The sequence below is a fragment of the Lissotriton vulgaris genome, unplaced genomic scaffold, assembly GCF_964263255.1.
Source record: "Lissotriton vulgaris unplaced genomic scaffold, aLisVul1.2 SCAFFOLD_219, whole genome shotgun sequence".
Lineage (NCBI taxonomy): Eukaryota > Metazoa > Chordata > Amphibia > Caudata > Salamandridae > Lissotriton > Lissotriton vulgaris.
The window spans coordinates 45607-71569 of record NW_028246735.1 but is presented as its reverse complement, the minus strand read 5'-3'; the positions used below and the strand labels follow the sequence as shown (position 1 = coordinate 71569).

The window sequence follows — 25963 nt, the reverse complement described above, 5'->3', positions numbered from 1 at the left end:
AACGGCCGGAATCTGTAAGAAAAGAAAAGCATGTAAAATGACTAGGCCTCGCTGAGGCCGCAAAGCCGGTGAGCGCGCCCAAACCCACGGGAAGGCCCCTGGTCAGCCTCAAACTCGCCTCCTGTAAAGGCCACACAACGGTGAGAACATAAGCATGTGAGCAACACTCCAGCAGGCAGCAACACTCCAGCAGGCCCGGGAGCCCCAGAAACGCCGGCCCCCCCCCCCCTGCCTCCGGCATCACAACCACGGGGAGGGGCTTAGATATAGCGTGCTCGCTGCGCGCCCGCCAGAACCCCCCACCACGCTCGAAACCCTGACCGCATTGGTACAAAACAGCATTAAGCAACAGGATGCAAGAATACCTGAACCTCGTGGAAAAACCCCGTGGATGCCCTCCCCCTACCACTCTGGAAATCGTAGCGACAACCGAATACAAAGAAATGCCCGCAGGCATGTGACCACGAGGAGGGAGGGGGGGGGGGGGGGGGGGAAGGTGCGGGAGGCACCGCACAAATATCTCGCAGGCTCACGCGCCCACAAGGCCGGACACCGCCAAGCTCAGCGCTCCTCCCCCCAACTACGCTGCATACATTGAAAACATTTATTAAGGCATCATTACGAAAACGTCCGTCGCGCCCTCGCAACAGAAACAAGCCATCCAGCATAACGAACTCACTAGCAAACACGTGATACAAAAGGCTATTATACAAGCATGAATGAGCCCGCAGCATGTAGCTGGATCCCCGCAACCCCCAACACCTGCCCCGCGCCAGCATGCCATGGAACAAAATACCTGAATCTTCGGAAGAAAATGCAGTGTTACGTGGATACGGTCTTACATAAACATGGGACAACAGATGCATATACATAAATTGATCCGCAACTATGGACACTGAATGATCTGCCTACTCGGAAGCAACAAGGTGCTTAACACTTTGCGCGGCAAACATAACATGCGCCGAAATAATTCACAAATACGGACACGGAATGATCTGCATACTTGGAAAACAAGGTGCCCCAAACACATTGCGCGGCAAATCCCAAGCGGAGCTGGCAGGCAATGGGGGACAGCACACACGAATAAACGGAACATTATGCCAAAGCCCCCACGCGAGCCGCCCCCCCCCTGCAAATAGCACGCGATCAGGGCACAAAATAGGCCAGCCTAACGGGCGAAAGTGAGAGGGGAAGGAGAGCAGAGGTAATACGTCCCCCGGGAGTACAACCCCAGCGGCTGCACCCTCCCCCCCCCTTGTCCGCACAATTACACTGACCCTAAACAAGAAAGTATCGGCAGAACCCGCCTTCGCTCGGGGACCAGGACCACCACGGCCCCGGACGCCCCCCCCCCACAGCAGCCCGAACTCACAGGCCACCTCGCCGGCTCGCGCCCCGCATCGAGGGAGCCAGCGGCAATGCCGGAAAAGGGGGGGGGAGGCCGCTGAAGGCCCGAGGCCAAGCTCACCTTAAACCGACGGAAGACACGAAAAGAGTGTTAAGCGAGGTCGCGACGGCGTCCGGGCGGCAAAGAGGATTCGGGGAAGGGGCGCCGCAGCATAAGTACACCACAAGCCCCTCCCCGCCGCCCGGACGAGATTCTCGGCCGGCCGCCTCCTCCAACCGGTGAGGTGGAGGTGCCGGACATTCCAGTGGGGGGGCGGGACCGCCCTCCTTGACTAGGTACCCGCCCTCTTGATGGCCACTGCGCGGCCTCGGGCAGGCGCAAGAGACTGTGGCCGGCCCTCACATGACCCTGAAGGTCAGCAGAAAGAGCGAATGAATGAGGGCAAAGAATGGGTCAGCGGTGCGTAAATCAAAGAAGGGGTTGATGTTCCTTCATTAAAACCTTTTTTAGTCAAGAAATAGGACAGTCGTCTTCCCACTCGAGTCGGAGGGGCCGATGCCCTCGGGATATTAATGGCGGCCGTCATCCGTGGAAATGAGGCATCACTTGAGAGGCTCGCCGCCCTCTGACCCGCAGCGCAAGCAAGTTGTGCAACTCGGCGCAGGGGACCAGGGGTTGCTCATTAGTATTCCTGACAGGTAGCTGTGCTCCGTCTGCCTATCTCGAGACTGTTTAATGTCGATCAGCTGTCTGAAAAAGCGAAATGATGTGGCCGCAGCAGCTGTCCTCCGACCTCCGCTCTCTCGAACCTCTTCTAATCTCGCCGCAGCAGCAGGAGCAGTCTCCGGGAGAGGCAGAGGGAGGGCGGGGCTGCGGCTGAGGGCTGCGCTTCTGCCCTGCTCCGACGGATCTGTGCAGCACTTCCTCCTGCTACAAGAGTGAAACAAGGCGGGCGGGAGGGCATTCTTTCGAAATTAGATAGATTAAATGTGTGATTACGAGTGATCCAGGGATGCCCTCACGGCGGCCATTACTGTTGCGGACCTGCTGTGCAGCAACTTCTTCTTTTGGCGGCGGTCGGAGGAAATGGAAACCCAAAGCGCCGGCAAAAAAAAAAAAGTAAACGCCCACCTCCAAATGACGGAGAGAAAAGGGGCGGGACTTAAAAAAAGAGACAGAAACGCCCACGGATCGCATCTAGGCGGCGAAAATAGTAATTGACACACCTCTCTTCCAATGGCTAGCCTCCATTTACGAAGCTAGCCAATGGAAGAGAGAGGCGGAATAAAGCACACTATTGAAGTCAATAAGTCTCGGGCTCCGCCCACACTGCTTACGCAGTGTGACGCTAGGCCCGAGACCTAAAAAGGAGTAAAACCAGTGATAGAATGGGGAGTATTTAAATAACTCCAAACATTTTCCTTAATGTGCTTTTTGACATCAATTCCAGATGACAAAGCTGTTTGAATGCCTTCTTTGAAAAATGTATTGGCTCTTTCAACGAGTCCATTTGCAGCAGGAAAATACAATGGACTCTTGATATGTTTTATATCATATTTACTCAAGAAATCCATCATATTTTTTGATACAAAATGTGTGCCATTGTCGGAGACTAATTTCCTAGGAAAACCCTCAACATTGAAAATCTTCTCTAGAAAACCAATTACAATATCAGTAGATGGATATTTTACAAAATCATATGAGATCCATTTTGAGTAATAATCAGTTAAAACAATTAAATATCTCATATCTTCCGGCAAAATATTATAAGGCCCAGAAAAATCAATTGCTAATTTTTCCCATGCTTGTTCAGGCAACAAATTGGTAGATGTATAATTTTTTTTACTTTTCCAATGCTTGTCGGATAGGAGACATTCAGGACATTGGTTAATAAAATTATCGACAAAAGAATCCATACTGGGCCACCAATAAAACTTTCTTAAAATATTCTTGGTGCCGGACATTCCTGGGTGCCCAGAATGAGCTCTTTCAACAAGACCCTTTCTCAAAACATTTGGGGGAACAAAAAGTCCACACCTAGTGATGAACTGGTTCTCCAAACTCAACTCTGAGGATATTTGTTGAAAAGGTACAACATTTTTATCAAGACTTCTAACTGGAGGCCATCCTTTCCTAATGTACTCCCTTATTTTAACCAAAACTTGATCTTTCTCATATCCTTCTAACCAATCTTTCTCAGTAAAACATCCCAAAGAATTCTCACAAGCATCTAATGCTGAAACAACGACACACTCATCGTCAAAGGCTTCAGAAGATTCAATCGGATTTTTAAGGGGAATTCTGGACAAACAGTCTGCTCTAAAATTTGCTCCTCCAGAAATGTGTTTAACATCAAAATTATATTCTTGTAATTCTAAATAATTCTAACCAGTCTTGAAGTTGCTTGGCCTGTACCATTTCCGTTCATCAAATAAATGAGAGGCTTGTGATCTGTAACAAGATCGAAACGAGTTCCCCATAAATAGCACCTGAACTTTTCAACCGCCCATGAGCAAGCTAAAGCTTCACGCTCTATGGTACTGTAATTGGATTCGGCTGTGGTTAGGTTCTCTTGTGATTTTAAATGTTCCCTTATATGGCTTTCTTCCTCCCATATGGGCGCACTGGTTTCCCTCTCCCTATACCATGCTAAGCTCCCCCTGTCTCTCCCAGGCCTCTTCCCTCTCTCCTATCTCCAGTTCTGCTTCTGCCTCCTCCTCCACCTGAACTCGCATCCTCTCTGGGCTCATTGTGGGAGTGGCGGGAGCTCTGAGAAGTGTTGATGGAAGAGGTGGGATCCAAGCAGAGGCAGCCATGCAGGAAGTGGCTAGAGACGTTTATATTCCCGCCTAAAACGCCATTGGCCTGAGACAGGATTGAGAATGTCAAGAAACTATGGGGCATATTACCAAGGGCATTATCGCCGCATTAGCGGGACTTTTTCCCGCTAATGCGGCGATAATTTTATCGCCCTATTACCAAGCTGTCGCTAACACCAGTTAGCGACAGCTTGTAGGCGATAGCGGGCATTTAGGGGCCCACTTTGCATGTCAGCGATAATTATCGCTAATGACATGCAAAGTGGGCGTGCCAAGATGTTAGCGACTGAAAACAGTCGCTAACATCTCTAACTCCTATTAACAACTTTTGGAAATATTCGCGATAAGCGCAAATATCTCCAAAAGCTAACGCCTGCTAAAAGCAGTTCTTAGCCATGTTATCCAATGAAAGGTGGATAACATGGCTAAGAGCATTGTCACAATAATGCATGAATATCGCTGATTTTTCAGCGATATTTATGCATTTCGCAGGATTTTTACACCTTTTGAGATAAACCTTGATAATATCAAGGTATCTCAGCGGTAAAAATCCTCGGTGTGCGGCGATATTTTTTTCCCGCTAACCAAGCAATAGCGATAATTATCGCTATTGCTTGGTAATATGCCCCATGAACTTTATTGCGCTCTGTGTCGTCAACTGTATTTGAACTGATGCATGTGATGTCGTTGACGACTGGTATTTTTTGTTTTGTTTTATATAGCGCAAACTCGGCCCGAAGATATCAGAGCGCTTTACAGGAGCACCAGGGGCCGTATTATAGATGCAGCGCAACGCACCGCATTATGGTGAATGCGATGTTCCCAGGGTAGCAGCGAACTCCCGCTGCCCCCAGGGCAGTACATTCATGTGAAAACTGGAGCGGCTGCAAGTAGCTGCTCCGTGTCCTCACAGTGCAGGCAGCAACCCGCCTGTAAGGGGTGTCCGGGGGGCCCATGGGACCCCCTTTATCCTCACCAGCGGGCTGCCGTCAGGGGGTGTACTGGTTTAAGGTGGCATACTGTCAGTGTGCCAACTGAGGGCTTCTTTGCCTCTGTGCCTGCGTCTGTAATACGGCCCGGGCGCAGGGGCAATAGGATTCCCTCATTTGCATGGGGCACGCCCCCTGCAGTTAGCACAGGTGCTTTATGTGCGCCAGCGTTATCAGTATTACAGAAGGGGACGCACAAGTCTGCGGCCCTTCTGTAATACCAGAGTGCCCCGGGAAATTGCAAAGTGGATGCAACCACGCATTAGCCCCCGGGTCACTCCTATAATACGGCCCCAGTTGTGTTACAGACATACACATTCATTTGTGTTAGGCACGGGGAGACTTTATCCAGAATTACAGAAGGTTGAGGGTCCCTGCAGAGAATCAAACTCGGTCCTCCAACCCGAACGCTCTTGTCATTTGGCCACGTCCTCTCCTTATTAGTGTTTAATTTGTAAAAAAAAATAAGTGCTGGGGTCCAATGTTTTGCTCTGAAGTATTTGGCGCTATCTAACTTCGGAGTGTGAAAAACTGAGGCTGCCAGGGCCGGACTGGCCGTAGAGGGCACCGGGCGTTACCCCAGTGGACCGCCAGGGTAGGGGCCTGTTTTGGGCTCCAGGGGGGCCGTATTTGTTACCGAGGGCCCTGCAGTACCGGCCCCTGGTAACAAAATCGTCCGAAACCGGCCCATGCAAACAGCTCGGCCACACCCCCTCAGCCCCCCCCCCCCGCACCCCCCCCCCCTTCCGGGGTCAGCCGAGCAGTTTGCCAAGGCCGGTTTGGGTTCCCAGTCCGGCCCTGAAGGCTGCGTTGCCTTAATTCCCCATCAGGCCTCTCTTATCCCCCACCCAGAGGCTTTCTGCCCCATCTCACTCCGGCAGGTTCTTACTCATCCCTCCTTTCTCCCTTTGTGGCTGTTTTTCCGTCTTTCTCCTTCCTTCCACCTTGAGCGTGTTTCTTTCTCTTGCTCTAGGTCAAAGTGTGACGAGGGACAATAAGTGTCGGTCCCCCAAAAGAGTTCTGGGGGCCCCTACCTGCAACCACCAGCTCAAATTAAGCATGATTGGTAGACTTGTGATGCTGCTGAAGGTTGTTAAATCAATAAAAAAATATATATTGAAAAACAGTAAGTTGTAAAATCTATTAAAAATATATTGAAGAAAAATAACGCTTGGACATGGCAAAAACAATGTGAACGGCATTTTCAACGTCCAGCAAAAGTGTCAGACTCGCTCCGCACACTGAACCCTTTCAAGAGCAGGAAAGGTTGGAGTATGCCTGACAGGCCCGCGAAACTCCTCCTGGCGAGCAGCAGGCGGGACTTAGCCCAGCAATGATCAATAATGTGAAATACAGCAGTGTCATATGCATTATTAAGTTGTATGTATGCAAATTGCAATCTATTATCTCTCTTCCTTCAAAACACACTTACCTTTACAATATTTTTGTTGTCAGTTCTCTTGCTGCGATATTTTAAGAGCAATATGTTTGTGGCTGAGAGTCAACCAATCCTCTTCCTCATCACTTTATTTCGCCCGCAGAAACAACAGCATATCAAGTATTCGACAAACAATGCACATAGAATCTTAATATACAAACTTTAAGAGTACAGATATGTGTACAGTACTTTCACAATTTCCAATTACAATGATATGATTTGGCACAGCACAGCTCAAAAGAGAGAGAATAAGTATAAAGAAGACATATATTACTTTCATTGTATTTCATATCCAGAAGTTGTTTTCACACCATAAAAACAAGCCAGGCATTAGCATGTAAAGAGGACCAGGCAACGACTGCAAGAAATAGAGAGCGCGGCGACATGGACTAAAATAAAAACCAGGGATGAGCGGGAGGTGTATCTTTTCCTTTCCTCATTAAACCGACTACAGAAGTACAAGAGATGAGGCTCCCCTTGAGAGAACCCTGCATCACATGGGTAAAGTGAAAGAGCATCTACAGAGGAAGAACTGGAAGGAAAGCCTCACAGGAGGGGAGTGAACTTCAAACCAAACCTCAGCAATACATATCTGGGTTGTGCGTTCATAACAAAGCATAGATATGTAGGGCCAATTTGATTGGTTCTAGGTGGCAAATGATATTGTATGACCCTCGATTTCATATAATTAGAGCCCCATCTATCTCTGTTGGTTTAGGCAGTCCAACAGCATTTCTTGAGTTAGCTTTGAGGATTCTCTTCTCCAATCTGAATGCCATAAGAGAGTCGGAGCAGAGCGGATCTGATCCAAATTGAAAGGGCCATCCAGGTCAAAGTGACAATTCCAGCTGGAGCACTATTCGGGGACACCTACCAATCTTGTCAGAAAGCCGTCCGCCATTCGATGTGAGTCAGATGTATGTCATCCCCACATGGCTGCCCCATATGTAGTGACCGATGTCCATTTTGCCTCATAAATATTTCTAATTGTATCTTCGGATCCAAGCGTTTTTATGAATCTAAACGGAGCCCCTCTACGTCCTTCCATTAGAAACCCTCTGTTCTGCACCATGTTTTGCCATGTATTTTTTTAGTCAAATAGTACTCCCAAATGGGAGAAAGTATCCACCACCTCCAATTTTCTTCCTTCTATAGTTAGTCCTGGCTGTTTTTCAAGTCTCGCTCCTGCCACAAGCACATAAGCCGTAGATTAATTTACCCTGAGGTCGAGGTTCTTCATGAATTTAGTATATGTTTCTATGAGGGTCTGGTGTGTGCTGCCAGTTCGTGCCACTAGCACCGCATCATCTGCATATAGGAGTAACAGGACTGAAGATGAGTTAATAAAAGGGACATCTGAGGTAGACCCAACCAGCGCGGCTTTCACACCATTAAGATATAGTGAGACTAGAAAGTGGACAAGTACACACCCATGTCTCACCCCACTGGTGATTCCAAAGTGTCTTGTACATTCGCTCTGTCTACCATAATGGACACACGCTGATGCCGAAGTGTACATCTCTCAAATGTAATTGATTATGGACTTCTCCCGACCCATACCTTCCATTATTGTCCATAGTTTATCGTGGGCCATGCAATCGAAGGCGGATGATAGATCCACAAATGCCATGTAAAGATGGTCTTCTTAGCCGCAGTGTACTTGGCAATTAACAAATTTAGGTTGAGGCACTGGCACACGATATTACATCATCAAACAACCTCTTGGTTGAAAAGTATATTTCTTTGCAAATATCAACACATAAGGTATTAACGTAGGCAAAATGACAATTAGCAACAGAAAAATATTCTAATAAAATTCTAGGTATCACAATGCATTATGAAATCACATCTAAGAAAAAAATTGGTTAAAAGAAAGATTTATTGTTCTTCATATATCATGAACCTGGGGCCTCCCTAGTGGTTACAATCTAAAAAGATAAAAGATATTGTCTCCATTTAATGAGACAATTGCAATTAGTTAAAAACAGTTGATGCAGCGTTTCGGTGTAGTTTCCACCTTCATCAGGACGTAACAATTTCTTGTATTTACAATCTTATTGTATTCATAGGGATATGTGTCATTGTAGGAAGGGGGAGGCTCTAGTTGGCGCAGTGCAACACTAGCGACAAGCAGGGACTCTCTCTTCCTCGTCAGGGCTGAGGGTTACCTTCCAGACAACCTCTGCTTACCCTCTAGCTGGTGTGGCTTAAGCAGTCGTAGGCTAATCTTTGGGGCACATAGGGTTAAACACTTGCAATATTACACCGTCACAACCAACCCACCACACAATGAGACCAGACTGTATTCTGTAAAAATATATATCTTTATATAGAATTCAAGCAGGCTTATGAATACAGTTATCAGACTTTCAAGTAGCGGTTCCAAGTTACTTAGTTCAAGTTGCCACAGTTCTTTCGAGCAATAAGAGTTCTTTAGGGCCTTCTGCCCAGTTAAACAAAGTTCTTGTGGAGCAGGCGGCTCCCAGGGGATCTGTCCCACGTCGCGTTGCCTTCCCGGGGTCGCTGTTCGTTGCGGCTCTCAGCCGAGCAGTTCACGGGTCATCCGGGGCAGCGGTGTTCTGTGGCGGCAGGGTCCTCTCCTCGTCGTCCGCTCCGACCCTGGAGGCGGCGGTTGCGTGGTGGCGGCAAGTGGCAGTACGGTCCTCAAGTGCAGGACGTACCCAGCCAAGTGCCGGTGCAGCTGTGCGCTCACAGCTGAGCTGTCGGGCAAGGTACCGACCCTGGGGACTCTCACAGGGCGACTGTCCGTCTTTGCAAGTGGATTGGCTGCTCGTTGCGCAGTCAACTCGAGAGCTCGGACCGGACGGGTCCTCCTTCGCTTTGCTCTCGGGCTCCCGGTGCAGTTGCGGTCACGGTGTTCGGGCCAGCGGCGGCTGGTCCTCACTTTGCTTTCGCTGTTGCTTTGGGCCCCGGTCACGGTGGTCAGGTGGATGTCGTTGCCTTGGAGGAGATTCCTCCGTCGGTACTGCAACGAGAAGCAGCACACGCAGTTGCTTTCTTCAGGGTGTAGCGCCCACTGGTCCTGGGGCGCTGGTCAGGGGGCAAGTTCAGTTGCAAGCCCTTGGAGATCTTTTAGCAGAGTTTGGCACAAAGTCTTGTAAAGCAAAAGTCTTTTCGTAGTCTTTCCTTTTTCCTCTCCTTCGGCAGCAAGGCACCAGACACAGGCAAGAGACAGCACTCTTCCTTGTCCTTCCCGGTCCTTCTCGTCGGGCAGAGTTCCTTCTGTAGCCCAAACAGGATCTAATTTTCAAGGAGCAGGGCTCCTTCTTTTATATGGCATTTCTTTTGTTCTCGCAGGCCAGGGGGGCCTTTGCATAGCCACTCTCAGTCCTTGAGTACCCTGGCGGGTGTACTCCGGCTTCTGCTTTCAGTGTGAGGGGCAGGCGCATCAGACGCCCCACAGGAGGTGGAGCCAGCATTGTGCGGACAGGGGCAGCCAGAGTACCTTGTTGATGGGGCTTCGCCCTTCCTGGGCCAGGTGTCGGCTGAATCATCCGACGCTCCCCAGGAGGGTGGAGCCAGCATTGTGGTGGCAGAGCACAGCAAGATCCAGAGTCAAGAGCCACTCCTACCTCCCACTAAGGTGTAATCTGCGCATTCACCACCTGTCATCCTCCCAGCCCTGTCACTCACACGTCCCAGACAGTCAGATACACATACCAGCAGAGGCGGGCTGAAATGGTTAGGCAAGCAAATGCTAACTTTCTAAAAGTAGCATTTGCAAACCCAGGATACTAAAATAAACTTTACTAAAAGAAATATTTTATCATCCTGAGTTCAGGCATACTAAACACGACGCGCTACCATGCTCCTTGAGCCTGCTGGGATTATAGGGTGTAATAACTCCAGCAGCTCAGTCTGTCCTAATGGAGCAGGTAGCCTTCAATAGTGAAATACGGTTTTGGTTGTAAGTCACTACTAGGACGGCCACACACTTCAGGGTCGCAGTTCCCAGACACATCTTTACGGCTGCTTCGGTGGGTGGCGCAACCAGCGCTGCAGGCCCACCAGCAGTATTGGCATCTACAAGCCCCGGCACTCCTAGTGCACTTTACTAGGGACTAACAGTAAATCCAATGTACCAATCATGGATACCAATCGCATGTACAATTTACAGTAGGGAGCACTTGCACTGCGGCACGGGTCAGCCGTGGCGCAGTGCCCTGAGTATCGGAAAACCAGCAAAACATCGGAGGCACATCAGCAAAAAGTGGAAGGGAGACTCACGCCAAGGTGCCAGGTCTAACATGTGTCCCCTCCAGCTGAAATGTGGGGGGAACTACCCTTCCCCAGGGAGTTCCACATCACTAAGGCGGAAAAATCTGGACAGACCGTCAGCGTTGGCGTGATCGGTGCCAGGGCGGTGTTCCACCGTAAAGTCCATACTCTGTAGAGAAATGGACCACCTCAACAGTTTCGGGTTCTCACCCCTCATTTGCATCAACCATCTGAGGGGCCTGTGGTCCGTCTGAACTCGGAAGTGAGACCCAAACAGGTAGGGTCTTAGCTTCTTCAGCGCCCAGACCACAGCAAATGCTTCACGCTCTATTGCACTCCACCTACTTTCCCGTGGAAGTAACCTCCTACTTATGAAGGCTACGGGTTGGTCAAAGCCCTCCTCAGTCATCTGTGAAAGAACAGCCCCTACACCATGCTCTGAAGCGTCTGTTTGCACTATGAATTCCTTGGAGAAATCAGGAGCCAGGAGCACGGGCGCCGTGCACATGGCAGTCTTCAGGGTGTCAAAAGCCTTCTGACAGGTGTCAGTCCAAATCACATTCCTGGGCTGCTTCTTCGAAGTCAGCTCTGTCAAGGGGGTCACGATCGTGCCATAGCCCTTGACAAACCTCCTGTAATACCCAGTGAGCCCCAGGAAGGCTCTCACTGCAGTCTGGGTCTTGGGGGGTTCCCAAGCCAGGATGGTCTCCATTTTGGGTTGCAAGGGTGCTACCTTGCCACTCCCAACTTGGTGTCCCAAGTACACCACTGAACCCTGCCCAATCTGGCACTTGCTTGCCTTGATTGTGAGGCCTGCTCTGCGCAGAGCCATCAACACTTCCCAGAGGTGTCGCAGGTGTTCTGGCCAGGTGCCACTGAACACCGCGATGTCATCCAGGTAGGCAGCACTGAACTCGTCCAGCCCAGCCAACACCTGGTTGACCAATCTCTGAAAGGTGGCAGGGGCATTCTTCATTCCAAATGGCATAACCCGGAACTGGAAATGCCCATCTGGTGTAGAGAATGCCGACCTCTCCTTTGCCCCATCGGTCAAGGCGATCTGCCAGTACCCAGACGTCAAATCAAACGTACTGAGGAACCGAGCAGCCCCTAGCCGATCAATGAGCTCATCAGCTAAGGGGATGGGGTGCGCGTCAGTCTTCGTGACTGAATTGAGTCCTCTGTAGTCCACACAGAACCGGAGTTCGGGTGTGGCTCCCGGCGCAGCAGCCTTCGGAACCAAGACCACGGGGCTGGACCAAGGACTGCTGGAAGACTCAATCACCCCCAGGGCAAGCATCTTGGAGACCTCCTCCTTGATGCAGGCCCGGACCCTGTCAGTCACCCTGTAAGCCTTATGCTTCACAGGTAAGCTGTCTCCGGTGTCCACGTCATGGACGCACCAATCTGTGACACTCGGAACCAGGGAGAACAGATCTGGAAACTGCCCCAGCAACTGGCGGCAGTCTTCCTGTTGTTCGGGGGTCAGGGTTGGTTCAGAGGTTAACTCCATCCACTGACCCGTCTTTCTCACAGGCCACTAAGAGGTCAGGGAGAGGCTCCGACTCCTCCTCCATTCCGTCATCAGTTGCCAACAACATGCCCACTTCGGACCTTCGCAAGTGGGGCTTGAGGCGGTTGACATGTAGGACCCGCAAAGGGTTCCTGGGCGTCTTCATGTCCACCAAGTATGTCACGGGGCTCTTGCGCTCCACAACCTCGAATGGGCCTGTCCACTTATCTTGAAGGGCACAGGGCTCCACTGGGGCCAGGACATACACCTCTTGTCCAGGCTGAAGCTCGACCAGAGTGGCATTCTGGTCGTACCACCGCTTCATCTCCTCCTGGCTCGCTTCCAGATTTGCCTCTGCAAGTTGTCTGAAGCGCCTGGTCTGGTTTCTGAAGGCCAGCATGTAGCTATATACATTCTGGGTAGGTTTCCTGGGAGATTGCTCCCAGCCTTCCTTTACCAAACTCAGTGGTCCTCTCACGGGGTGACCGTACAGTAGCTCAAAGGGGCTGAACCCTAGGGACTTCTGTGGTACCTCGCGATATGCAAAGAGTAGGCATGGTAAGAGGACGTCCCACTTACGCCTCATCGGACCTTCTAGGCCCATGATCATGCCCTTCAGGGTTCGGTTGAATCTTTCAACCAACCCGTTACCTTGGGGATGGTAAGGCGTGGTGAACTTATACGTTACGCCACACTCTTGCCAAAGGGACTTCATATACTTGGATATGAAGTTGGTCCCCCTGTCGCTCACCACCTCTAGAGGGAATCCTACTCGTGAGAAAATTCCCATCAGTGCACGTCCCACCACGGGGGCCGTCACTGTCCTCAGAGGGATGGCTTCAGGGTACCGGGTGGCATGATCCACCAAGACCAGGATGAACCTGTTGCCCATGGCTGTCTTGGGGTCCAGAAGCCCAACGATGTCAATACCCACTCGCTGGAATGGCGTACCGACCACAGGGAAGGGTTGGAGGGGAGCCTTGTTCTTCCCTCCGGTCTTCCCACTTGCCTGGCAAGTCTGACAGGTTCTGCAATGAGCGTCTGAACTCTTATGCATTTGGGGCCAGTAAAAGTGGGTGACAAGCCTGTCATAGGTCTTGTCCATCCCCAAATGTCCTGCTAAAGGCACATCATGAGCCAGACCCAGTAGGAAGGCTCTGAACTTCTGGGGTACCACCAGCACACGGGCTGACCCAGGTTCAGCAGCCTTAGGCTCTGAATACAGGAGGTCGTTCTCCCAGTACACGTATTGTGTTTTGGCCTGAACACCATTGGCCTGGTCTGCAGCCTGCTGCCGCATATCCACGAGAGAGGGGCATTCTTTCTGCTCCTTGCAGAATTCCTCCCTGGAGGGTCCTCCTTCTTGCTGCCAATGGGTCAGCTCAGGCAGGTCCCCCAGTTCGGCGATCTGTTCCCCTGTAGGCTCCAGGGCATCCCCCTCAAGGTCTGCTTCCTCCTGGACCGTGGGAACCTCAGGGGCCGGTTTCCCGCGCCCCCTGCACCCTCTCCCTAAGGCCGGTTCCTGGGCCTCTCCTTCAGGCCCCAGGACCTCTTGATCACCCCTACTGGCTGCCATTGACCGGGTGGTCACGCACGCCCAGTCAGGCAGACCCACCATCCGCAGGTGAGTCGTTTTCTCCACCTTTTCCCAAGGGGAGTGCTCCAAGTCATTCCCTAGCAAACAGTCAACAGGCATGGTTTTCCTTACACAGACCTGCAGAGTACCAGAGACCCCCCCCCACTCGAAGGGAACTTGAGCCATCGGACACTGACTCTCAGAATTGTCAGCGTTGATAACCCTACAGTAAGCATGGGGTACAACCTGCTCTTGAGACACCAGGTGCTGCCTCACTGCAGTCACACTGGCTCCTGAGTCTCGAAGAGCCTCGGCTTCCTTGCCATTGATGATCACCACCTGCCCATATTTCCTAGTGTTAGAGGGCAGGTAGTTCGTAGGGATCATCTCACTGTCTCCTAGCGAGACTAGGGTCATCTGAACGGGATCTCCACCCCCCGGGACCATCACTTCTTCTCCTAAGTGAACACTAGTCACTTGACGGGGCGGAGCACCAGTGGGTGCGGGTTTTCCAAACAGGCGACACTTGGGGTCACTGGATATGTGCCCAGGCTCGCCACATTTGTAACAATTGAAGGGCCCCTTTGGAACAGGTTTACCTGTCGGGGCCCCATTCTGCTTTGGGGGTGGGGGAGGCTGAGAACCTTGCTGCTGGTTCCCCTGGGAACTACTTTGGGGGCCTTTTGGAACCCTTTCTGTTTTCCCCCCTTGTCCCCCCCACTCTTCTGCTGGGGACCCTGCCCACTCTTGGCGGAGTCTCCCACGGGACCCTTGTGGACCCTGGTGCTGAGCCAGCGGTCCGCCTCCTCAGCAAGCTTCCTCGGGTTGGACAGCTTGCTATCGATCAGGTGTTGGCGTAACTCAGGAAAACAGTGATCAGACAAGTGCTCCCATGCAATTAAATCAAAGAGACCTTGAAAATCATTCACTTTGCTACCCTTCACCCAACCATCCAGTGCTCTGCAAAAATAAGTCACATACTCCACATACGTATTCCCAGGCCGCTTAGTACATCCCCTAAACTTCTGTCTATACATTTCAGGGGTAAGCCCGTACCTGCGCATTAAAGCTTCCTTCATGTGGGAATAGGGTCTCTGCTTCTCAACGGGCAAATCTAGTAAGGTATCTCGCCCTTCACTAAGGAACCTTCCCCACAACCCCGCTCCCCAATCCTTGTCAGAGACCCGGTGGGAGGACATGGCTACCTCGTATGCCCTAAACCACTGTCCTATGTCATCCCCCTTAAAGAACTCCTTAACTACGTCCTTCGGGATGTGCACTCTTGACTCTACCTGCACTGGCGATGTGCTGTCACCAGAGGGAGGACGATCCAAGTCTCTCTCCTTGAGACTTATCTCCCTCATTTTCACTTCATAATCCATTTGGTGCTTTCGCTCTTCCAGCGCCATTCTTTTTGTTTCAAGCTCCAGTTGGATTTTCAATTCTGCCAGCTTTCTTTCGTGATTCCTTGTTTCCTTCCTGTCTGCCAGCTCCTCTGGCGACAGGCCTTTACCAAAGCTGTGCACGCGGTCTTGCCTTTCGAGATCCACCAGATCCATAGGTGCATTCTGCTCTTCAGTCGCATCTTGCTCCGCGAGGGCATCTTGATCCTCCGGGGCCTTTCTGGACTCTATCCAGGCTTTCAGGGCCTTGTAGAATTCTGGCTTATTCTTGCAACCAGCGTGCGTAACTTTGAGTTTCTTACAGAAAAACTTCAGCTCCGTCTTTGAGTATTTGTCCAGCTTTGCGGCGTCCCACTCCACCTCCAACACCTCAGAGGTCGTGGACTCCGCTCCATCCAGGCTCTTCGTGCCCGGCATGGTTCTCACACTCGGAATCTTCTTTCCGCAAAAAGCAAAGTCTGTGGCTAAGTAACTGGACTGAAATCACTGTGCAATGGTCAGAAGCTAAGGTATAGATACCGCAAGTGTAAATTCGAAAATCCTCACCGCTGCGTCCAATGTAGGAAGGGGGAGGCTCTAGTTGGCGCAGTGCAACACTAGCGACAAGCAGGGACTCTCTCTTCCTCGTCAGGGCTGAGGGTTACCTTCCAGACAACCTCTGCTTACCCTCTAGGTAGTGTGGCTTAAGCAGTCGTAGGCTAATCTTTGGGGCACATAGGGTTAAACACTTGCAATATTACACCGTCACAACCAACCCACCACACAATGAGACCAGACTGTATTCTGTAAAAATATATATCTTTATATAGAATTCAAGCAGGCTTATGAATACAGTTATCAGACTTTCAAGTAGCGGTTCCAAGTTACTTAGTTCAAGTTGCCACAGTTCTTTCGAGCAATAAGAGTTCTTTAGGGCCTTCTGCCCAGTTAAACAAAGTTCTTGTGGAGCAGGCGGCTCCCAGGGGATCTGTCCCACATCGCGTTGCCTTCCCGGGGTCACTGTTCGTTGCGGCTCTCAGCCGAGCAGTTCACGGGTCATCCGGGGCAGCGGTGTTCTATGGCGGCAGGGTCCTCTCCTCGTCGTCTGCTCCGACCCTGGAGGCGGCGGTTGCGTGGTGGCGGCAAGTGGCAGTACGGTCCTCAAGTGCAGGACGTACCCAGCCAAGTGCCGGTGCAGCTGTGCGCTCACAGCTGAGCTGTCGGGCAAGGTACCGACCCTGGGGACTCTCACAGGGCGACTGTCCGTCTTTGCAAGTGGATTGGCTGCTCGTTGCGCAGTCAACTCGAGAGCTCGGACCGGACGGGTCCTCCTTCGCTTTGCTCTCGGGCTCCCGGTGCAGTTGCGGTCACGGGGTTCGGGCCAGCGGCGGCTGGTCCTCACTTTGCTTTCGCTGTTGCTTTGGGCCCCGGTCACGGTGGTCAGGTGGATGTCGTGCCTTGGAGGAGATTCCTCCGTCGGTACTGCAACGAGAAGCAGCACACGCAGTTGCTTTCTTCAGGGTGTAGCGCCCACTGGTCCTGGGGCGCTGGTCAGGGGGCAAGTTCAGTTGCAAGCCCTTGGAGATCTTTTAGCAGAGTTTGGCACAAAGTCTTGTAAAGCAAAAGTCTTTTCGTAGTCTTTCCTTTTTCCTCTCCTTCGGCAGCAAGGCACCAGCCACAGGCAAGAGACAGCACTCTTCCTTGTCCTTCCCGGTCCTTCTCGTCGGGCAGAGTTCCTTCTGTAGCCCAAACAGGATCTAATTTTCAAGGAGCAGGGCTCCTTCTTTTATATGGCATTTCTTTTGTTCTCGCAGGCCTTTGCATAGCCACTCTCAGTCCTTGAGTACCCTGGCGGGTGTACTCCGGCTTCTGCTTTCAGTGTGAGGGGCAGGCGCATCAGACGCCCCACAGGAGGTGGAGCCAGCATTATGCGGACAGGGGCAGCCAGAGTACCTTGTTGATGGGGCTTCGCCCTTCCTGAGCCAGGTGTCGGCTGAATCATCTGACGCTCCCCAGGAGGGTGGAGCCAGCATTGTGGTGGCAGAGCACAGCAAGATCCAGAGTCAAGAGCCACTCCTACCTCCCACTAAGGTGTAATCTGCGCATTCACCACCTGTCATCCTCCCAGCCCTGTCACTCACACGTCCCAGACAGTCAGATACACATACCAGCAGAGGCGGGCTGAAATGGTTAGGCAAGCAAATGCTAACTTTCTAAAAGTAGCATTTGTAAACCCAGGATACTAAAATAAACTTTACTAAAAGAAATATTTTATCATCCTGAGTTCAGGCATACTAAACACGACGCGCTACCATGCTCCTTGAGCCTGCTGGGAGTATAGGGTGTAATAACTCCAGCAGCTCAGTCTGTCCTAATGGAGCAGGTAGCCTTCAATAGTGAAATACGGTTTTGGTTGTAAGTCACTACTAGGACGGCCACACACTTCAGGGCTTGTCCTACCTTGCACCTACAACGCACCCTGCCCGCAGGCCTACCATAGGGGTGACTAATATGTAGTCAAGGGAAGGTTCGGGGGCTGGCAAGTGGGTGCACTTGCCCAGCTAGCGTGATGGTACGAGACCGCACGCGGGTTCTGCGGTCGCAGTTCCCAGACACATCTTTACGGCTGCTTCGGTGGGTGGCGCAACCAGCGCTGCAGGCCCACCAGCAGTATTGGCATCTATAAGCCCCGGCACTCCTAGTGCACTTTACTAGGGACTAACAGTAAATCCAATGTACCAATCATGGATACCAATCGCATGTACAATTTACAGTAGGGAGCACTTGCACTGCGGCACGGGTCAGCCGTGGCGCAGTGCCCTGAGTATCGGAAAACCAGCAAAACATCGGAGGCACATCAGCAAAAAGTGGAAGGGAGACTCACGCCAAGGTGCCAGGTCTAACAGTCATCACTTCCGGTATACTACAATAAATCTTTCTAACATTGTGCTGTTATCATTAATAAATGTATGTATTTTAAGTTGCAGTGATCATGAACGAAAGTCATGATTTCTTAATTTTTTGAACATATATTAGAAATTACTGTGTTGTTGAGATAATGGATGAGCCAGCAACTTCCTATCTACTGTTTCTATGCCAGGTGCATAAAGATAGGGCAATCGCCAAGCCTCTGATACATTCCATAAAGTTATATGGAATAGAGTACCCACTACTATTCATTTTAAGGGTCTAATTATGTGCTTGTTGGTCCATTGGACCTCCAAACATGCGGTAGAGGTGCAGTGGCAGTCAGGTACTACCGGATTACGACTAAGGTGGTCGGACCGCCATAGGACCACTGCAACCGGTGGCATGGTGGTCTGAAGCCACAATATGCTTGGCGGTGTCGCTGCAGCAGTGCAAAGCATATTCGAGTTTCCTCACTGGTAATGGTCTCGTGGCAGTGCTCAATCCATGAAAATGCGGGTGTTGAGGAAACTAAGTTAGGGCCCCCTGTTGCCTCTGAGCCTAGGGATACATGCAGGGGGCACATGATGTATGAGATTGTATGGTTGCAGACATGAAAAGTGAAAGGAAAGTCTGTTGGGCAAAATAAATACACCAGAAATCAGTTAGTAATTTGAAATACAAATATAATAGAATCAGTTAAAAGTTACATCAGAATAAAAAATGTTATAGCTCAAACTGCAGAGAGTCCATCTTACCTCTTATGACCCAGACCGTTTTAAAAATAAACTTGTTGACATAAATATGTTCTTTCTGCTGATCACAGTTTATTTTAGAAAAGGAGATCATTAGAATAAAAAATCAGTTCTCATTTTCCTTCTTTAAACAGCAGCTGAAATAATGCACCATCATCTGCCAGCATTGATCCTCTGTGACTTGCCTTTCATCTTGGCTGCTGGCTCCGGCATGCAACCTCGCGACACAACTGTAGTAACTTACTGCATTTGAGCAGCAATGCCATTTTGTTAATACAGAAACATCACAACTTGACTGGAATAAGGAAATCAGAAGCAGGATTTTAGACAGGGATTGCAGGCTGCAATGTATTATAGAGTCAAAAGGTTAGAAGATGAATATGGAAATTATTTATTGAGCACAAACAATGACCCTGAGTGTCAACTCACACTGGCACAACACACAAATTACAGACAAACATCCTAGAAAGGTCAACAACAACATTTAAAAAATCTGAAGATTAAAAGAGTTGCCTAAATAAGTACTTTTTCAAATTTGCAGTAGACATCTCACCCCTTGATCTCCTGGGGGAGTCCGTTCCTATGTTTAGTGGTGCAGACAGAAAAGAACTAGTCACTGGACCAATTTCTCCAGCTTTTGGGGATAATAAACAGAAACTATGTACTGCACCTCAAATATGTCAGGAATGTATTCTACAAATGTGTAAACTTAGATTCAAGCCCTGGGCAGATGTTGGGAACAAAATCAGAGTGGGTGGTGTTTTAGAATGACTGCATCCTGTGGAGGAGAGAACAGACCCCTCCCCTCTGGAACCTTTTGCCACCTCACCATGGATAGCTGCACCCTTGGGAGTCAGAGGTCTTATCTCAGAAAGTAACTCTTTATTTCTTTCACAGGATGGCGCTGATGTATTCCCTGGCAGTGTTTGTCGCCATGGTTCTTGCGGCTCGTGGACAGAACGCCACATGCGGGCCTTGCGGGGCATCAGGTAGGAAGCCACCTTGCGTGTTTCTTCTACTCTGGGAGGCGGTGAGCAATGTATGGGATAACAAAATAAAGGCGGTCCAGGCAGGCCTCACTCATCCCAGAATGACTCATTTTACAAATAAATACAGGTGATGAATGGGTATCACCTTGTCCTATAGTGCTGATTCCATCGATATCCAGAGCATAGCCAAAGACCACATGAACAGTGTCAAATGTGAAAAAGTCTGCTTTAATGCAGATGAGTGGATTTCACTTAAACAACCCTTGGCATTATGCCGGACGAACTAGCATTAAACCCTGTCCTCACTTCCCTTTCGATGCTGATGACGAGCTCAGCTCGTCATCACCCACGGGTGTCGTGTGCTGATGACGAGCTGAGCTCGTCATAGTGCCACTAAAATGGCATTTTCCAGCACAGGGGGGGGAAAACGCCCAGCAGCCATGTGGTTAAGACAACCTACCCATCCACCTCCCCCTCCCAAATAACCCATATCATGTCAAACTGCACACAACCTTTCTTCAGACCCAATTTCATACATTCGACGACCACTGCGCATGCTCAAGCTGTTGCCTCCTTTTGCCTTCCAACTCCCTTCTCTTTCAAATGGATCTCAACTCATCCATTTTCTTAAAATAATTTGAAAAGTTGTAAAAACCCAAATGACACCTGAACAAACTCTGCGTTTTCTGCCCTCCCCAAACCTTAGCAAGGGAAGTGCAACAACTCTTTCCTAGCACCATGGAACTGAAGCAGATAGAGCTCCCTCCCAAGGACAGTCAGATGCACAACATCATCTCTAAAAAAGTGAAGAATCTCATACCTAATGCCAGGATGCTCCAGCAAGAAAACCCCTTTAACTCTGCAAACCCTGGTCATTTCCCTATTAAACCTCCTCAGTGCTTTGTCAATAGCCCCTGGTTTCTTGGTGCCTCTCCACTCCCTATGGGGCAAAAGCTCAGTCCAAACAACCTTTTTATTCCCATAAGGTCCTCTTTTGTACATTTCAAGAGGGCCAAACCTTTCCTGCTCATGAGACTATTCTCTCCTAAATGCATAACTAGCAAATGTAGGCAAGCGGGCGCTCTCCTCATCAGTTCTAACTTTCATAGGGCTTCGTGCCAATACATTACACCTTTACTGAACCATTTTTTTTGCACCGTCAGGTTATCAAACCCCAGTTGCTTCCCAAATTTCTCTCATTCGGCATGATGGCCTGTCCATTTTATGAAGGAATGTCCTAAATCATGACAGGTCCTGCAATGCATCCTGTAACAAACAAAAACATTACTCTTAGCCACCATTCTGCAGTGTCCATCCCAAACGTACATACCTCTTATAACAGTCTGACCTTCACCTCCCCAAACGCTGACTCTCGGCAGCAGACCAACCCCGGACTTCCGCTGCTGTCACCAAACCAATCCAAAATGAGTGAGTACCAAGCTAACCACGTTGCAAACAACGCCTTTTTCATTACTCCCAGAACTTGCGATGCCAAGTTATCAAGCTGAAAAACCTCCCTTTGTCTGCTCACCCCTCAAAAAAACTACTCCCACCAGCACAGAGGGCACATCTTCTCATATGTGAACCTCTGTAAATTGGCACATTTTCCTCTACCAGAGTGATCAGTCTTCCGCCTGGGGGACCACACCTGAACCCCTCCCTCCAAAACCTAATGAATTCCCCCTAAAGTCCCTCTTTCCACTTCAAACCCCAAAAAAACAACCGCACCATGACCAAGGAGAACAATACAAACTCCTGTGCATCCCCACTCCTCCGGAAGCATCCTCAATAATCCCTTAAAAATGCACACCATCTCTGCACTCTGTCTCTTCTCCCGCTTTCCTGCACTCTGGCCTCTAATATATTATTTCCCATCTCACCTGTTGACTGTGTATTATAGACGGTTTGTTCAGAACTATGGGACAATAGTGCCCCCTGACAGATCCCACCTATAAAAAGCAGCCCAAGAAAGTCAATTGGACCCCAGAGTGTCCGAAGGCCTTTGACACTTTGAAAAAGGCTCTATGTTTTGCCCCATTGTTACTGCCCCCCTTTCCCCCCAACAACAGAAAGGAATTTATAGTTTAGGCAGATTTTTAAGAACAAGTTTGGTGCAGTGTTGGCACAAGTAAATTAAATGGGCCTATGTCAGCCATTTGCCTTCATCAGCAGGCAACGTCTCCCTAGAGAAAACAGAGATGGAAGCCTTTGCTGTGGTCTGGTCCTTGAAGAAGCTGAGGCCAAGCCTGTTTGGCACTCAATTCAGTGTTCAAACTGAACACAGACCTCTCAGATGTCTCGTGCAGAAGAGGGAGAAAATCCTAAACTGTTGAGGTGGACAATTTCACTGCAGGGGATCGAGTTCACAGTGGTACACAGACCTGGGACTGCCCGTGTCAAAGCAGGTGAACGCTCCATGTTTCACTGCAGGGGATCGAGTTCACAGTGGTACACAGACCTGGGACTGCCCGTGTCAAAGCAGGTGAACGCTCCATGTTTCACTGCAGGGGATCGAGTTCACAGTGGTACACAGACCTGGGACTGCCCGTGTCAAAGCAGGTGAACGCTCCATGTTTCACTGCAGGGGATCGAGTTCACAGTGGTACACAGACCTGGGACTGCCCGTGTCAAAGCAGGTGAACGCTCCATGTTTCATTGCAGGGGATCGAGCTCACAGTGGTACACAGACCTGGGACTGCCCGTGTCAAAGCAGGTGAACGCTCCATGTTTCATTGCAGGGGATCGAGTTCACAGTGGTACACAGACCTGGGACTGCCCGTGTCAACGCAGGTGAACGCTCCATGTTTCACTGCAGGGGATCGAGTTCACAGTGGTACACAGACCTGGGACTGCCCGTGTCAAAGCAGGTGAACTCCCCATGTTTTTCCACTTAGCTGATAAGGGCTGCCAGAGTGTAGCTTAGTTACCCATCACCTTTCATTTGAGAGGTCTGTGTGAGAAAGTCATCCCTTTTTCCCTGATCACCCCCAATTTTTGATGACACTGGTGGTAACTGACTCTGATTGTGCCCTTGGCTCTGCTAACCAGACCCAGGGCCAGGGCTCTGGTTAAATGGTATATGGTAATTAGGTGTAATTACAATTGGTACTGACAGACTATTTGTAAGTCTCTAGTATATAATAGGGCATGTAGGCTTAGAGGCCCAGTAGATTTAAAGGACTTTAGTGTGTACTGTTGAGGTACCTGCTGTCATTTTAAAAGCCATTGCTGCCTCGCAGGCTGCTTTAAAAATAACATTATATGCAAATGTTACTTTGAAATTATAAAAGTATTTCCAGAGACTCAAACGACCTTATTTTTATATTTGAGTCTCCCCGGAAGGTTTCCCATGGGTGCCCTAGTGGAGGGTGCCTTGTAACTATGAGCATGGACATTATAAAAGATATTTTATATGCCCCGATGACAGAAAATCTGCTAAATTCAGTTTTCCCTATTGTAGTGAATTAGCTTGACAGGCTAACATGGGAATACTTTATTAAAGTATAAATATATCCTGGAGTTAGCTACAAATCTATTTCAAAGTATCAAAAGGAAAGTTACGATAAATCTAACAACTTGCCACTGTTAGATTTATAATAACTATTACACAAAATAAGTTATAGAACTTTCCTTTCTGTGAGCCAAAATCCAGCCTTCCAGCAGCCCTCTCCTCATTGGCCAGCTTTACCAGGCTGAGCCGAGCTGTCTTAATGAGGTGTCAAGCAGCCGGACTTGGGACAAAGGACATCCTGTGGGAGGAGATCTGCAGTTGCAGAAATAAAGGCAGAATGGTTTAGAGAAGCCAAACTGCCCTTCAAAGGATGAAGGGCAGTTTAAGATAGCACAAGCTCACCCCCACTACCTGCACCCCCAGCGAGACAGGAGCCCCAATAATTGGATTAGCAGAGGGGCTGGAAGGAAAGTGTTAAACAAACTTAGCCACACCAGACCTGTGGGTTGGCTAAGCCAGCTCTAACCCTTCAGGAGAGAGTTTCTCCATTTTGGATTTTGCAAGAATATTGTTTTCTGGGACAATAAAATGGCACACTTTGGAGGAAGTGGGCATACCTGAGGGTGGCACCCTGCATGTCATTGGTCAAGGGTGTCCCCCTGCTTGGCTCTCAGAAACACTGGATAAATATGGGGGAGCCGCACAGAAACTGAGATCCTTATCTGAAGAAGGGCTGCCCTGATAAACCTTTTGGAGGAAGAAGTCATACCTAATGTGGCACTCTGGATGCCATTAGTCAGGGGTGCTCCCCTGCTTGATGCCCAGGGACACGGGATAAATATGGGGGAGCTGCAAGGCAACTGAGATCCCTGCCTGAAAGAAACAAGAAGAAAAAGGGATGCCCTGCTGAACCCCTGGCCTGCACCAGGAGGACTGCATTCACAAGGACTGCACCTGCTGCACACTTTGGGCTCTAGCAAAAGAAGGACTTTGCCTGACTCTAAAAGCATAAGGCGTGAACTCCCAGAAAGCAACAGGTGAAAAGAGGTCCTTCTGTATCACCACCACCAAGAAGAACTCAGCTGGACAGCATCTAGTGGATTTTTAAAGCTCAATGAGTTGACTGACCCATTGTTGAGAGTCAAGCCACCGTTGCCGAACCGCTATCCAGCCTGAATTTCAGGTACGTTCGGCTGAAAGACCCAGAGCTCTTGACTTCGACGAGACTTCCAGAATTTTCACCGAGGCCTCGAGCTGAAGCAAGCCGCCGTGGAAAACTTGAAACCAGGCCCGAAGAGGTGCCTCGCTCATTGACAAGAGAAAAGCTCCAGAAAAATGATTAAGTGCAAAAGTAAAAACTTGACAGAGACCTCCTACTCAGTGTAGCTGACCTGTGCTCCGTAGCGGTGGACCTCAACTTTGCATTTGTCCCAGTCAAGCGCGATCAGATGTCTCAAGCTGTTGCAATTTGTTTTTAGGCACTAGAAAACCTTTAAACACTAAACATTTATATCTCTGTTTCCCCACATTGGATTTTTTTTGTTTGGGTGCCATTTTAACCTTACACATATTTCCTATTTTTATAAATTGTTTTTGGATTTGTATTATGTGTTGTGTCTTACTCATTTAATGTATTAGTCTTTTTAAATGCTTTAAACACCTGTCTCCTAAGTTGAGCCTGCATGCTCGTACCAACTACCAAGGGGTGAACAAGAGAATAATTTATTGAGACCTTGACACAATATTTGTGCATCATAATATTTGTTTTCAATTGTAATGTATTCTGATATTTTGTCCAAACACCCCATATTCTGAACTGCACACTGGTGATAATAAGCTGAGGCCTGGAAGGCCCAGGAAATCTAAATAATAATGTCTCAGACATGGCTCAGTAGTAGTAGACCATCCAGCACTTACGTCGCTAAGGGTGCTGTCCATTCTCCAGTAGTTATTCTGCTGGTATTATTGTGCACTTCATTCATTCTTACCTTGCATACTGAAGTAGGCTATCCTGAAGAACATATACACTCTAACACAAAGACAATCACAGTTCATAAGCACAACAATGATCTCTTTGCACTGTTACTTCCTCAAACATGTCTAAGGAGTACCTGAATATCACAAGAGGTACTCTAGGGCACACTAAAGGTGGCTGACTTGATGCCTTCAGCATGAGTTCACCTCCTGCTTCCCGTAAACACACTGTAGGGAAAACAGCTCTCCTCTAATGTAGCATTACTGGATATAGAGCCAACCAATAACTATCACAACTGGCTCTTATCAGACTTACTGAGTAGCAGGTGAGAACAAGGTTCTGGGCACTAACTAGCATGATTGACTATATCCAAAGTCATGGTGCTATTAGGCGGAGTTCCAAACTACCCCTGTCCCAACCGCGTCTTCACCATCGGACAGAAATCAGACCCTCCCTCAATGGAATCATCAACTCGACGTTCAGCTTCGCTGCCTTCCTGGAAACCTGGAAGCACACCGAAGGTATAGCACTTCTGAAGAAACCCACAGCGGGCCAGTCTGACCTCAAGAACTACTGCCCCAT

General features: G+C 49.5%; 1 protein-coding gene across 1 annotated transcript in view; it reads left to right on the top strand.

Annotated features, from left to right (window-relative positions):
• Positions 1–25963, top strand: part of LOC147665762 (uncharacterized) — a 76176-nt gene that overhangs the window by 39925 nt on the left and 10288 nt on the right. The window contains exon 2 of the mRNA XM_086949535.1: positions 19864–19955. Within this exon, the coding sequence (XP_086805661.1) occupies positions 19865–19955 (91 nt within the window). The 5' untranslated portion in view covers position 19864. The remainder of the gene's footprint in view (positions 1–19863; positions 19956–25963) is intronic.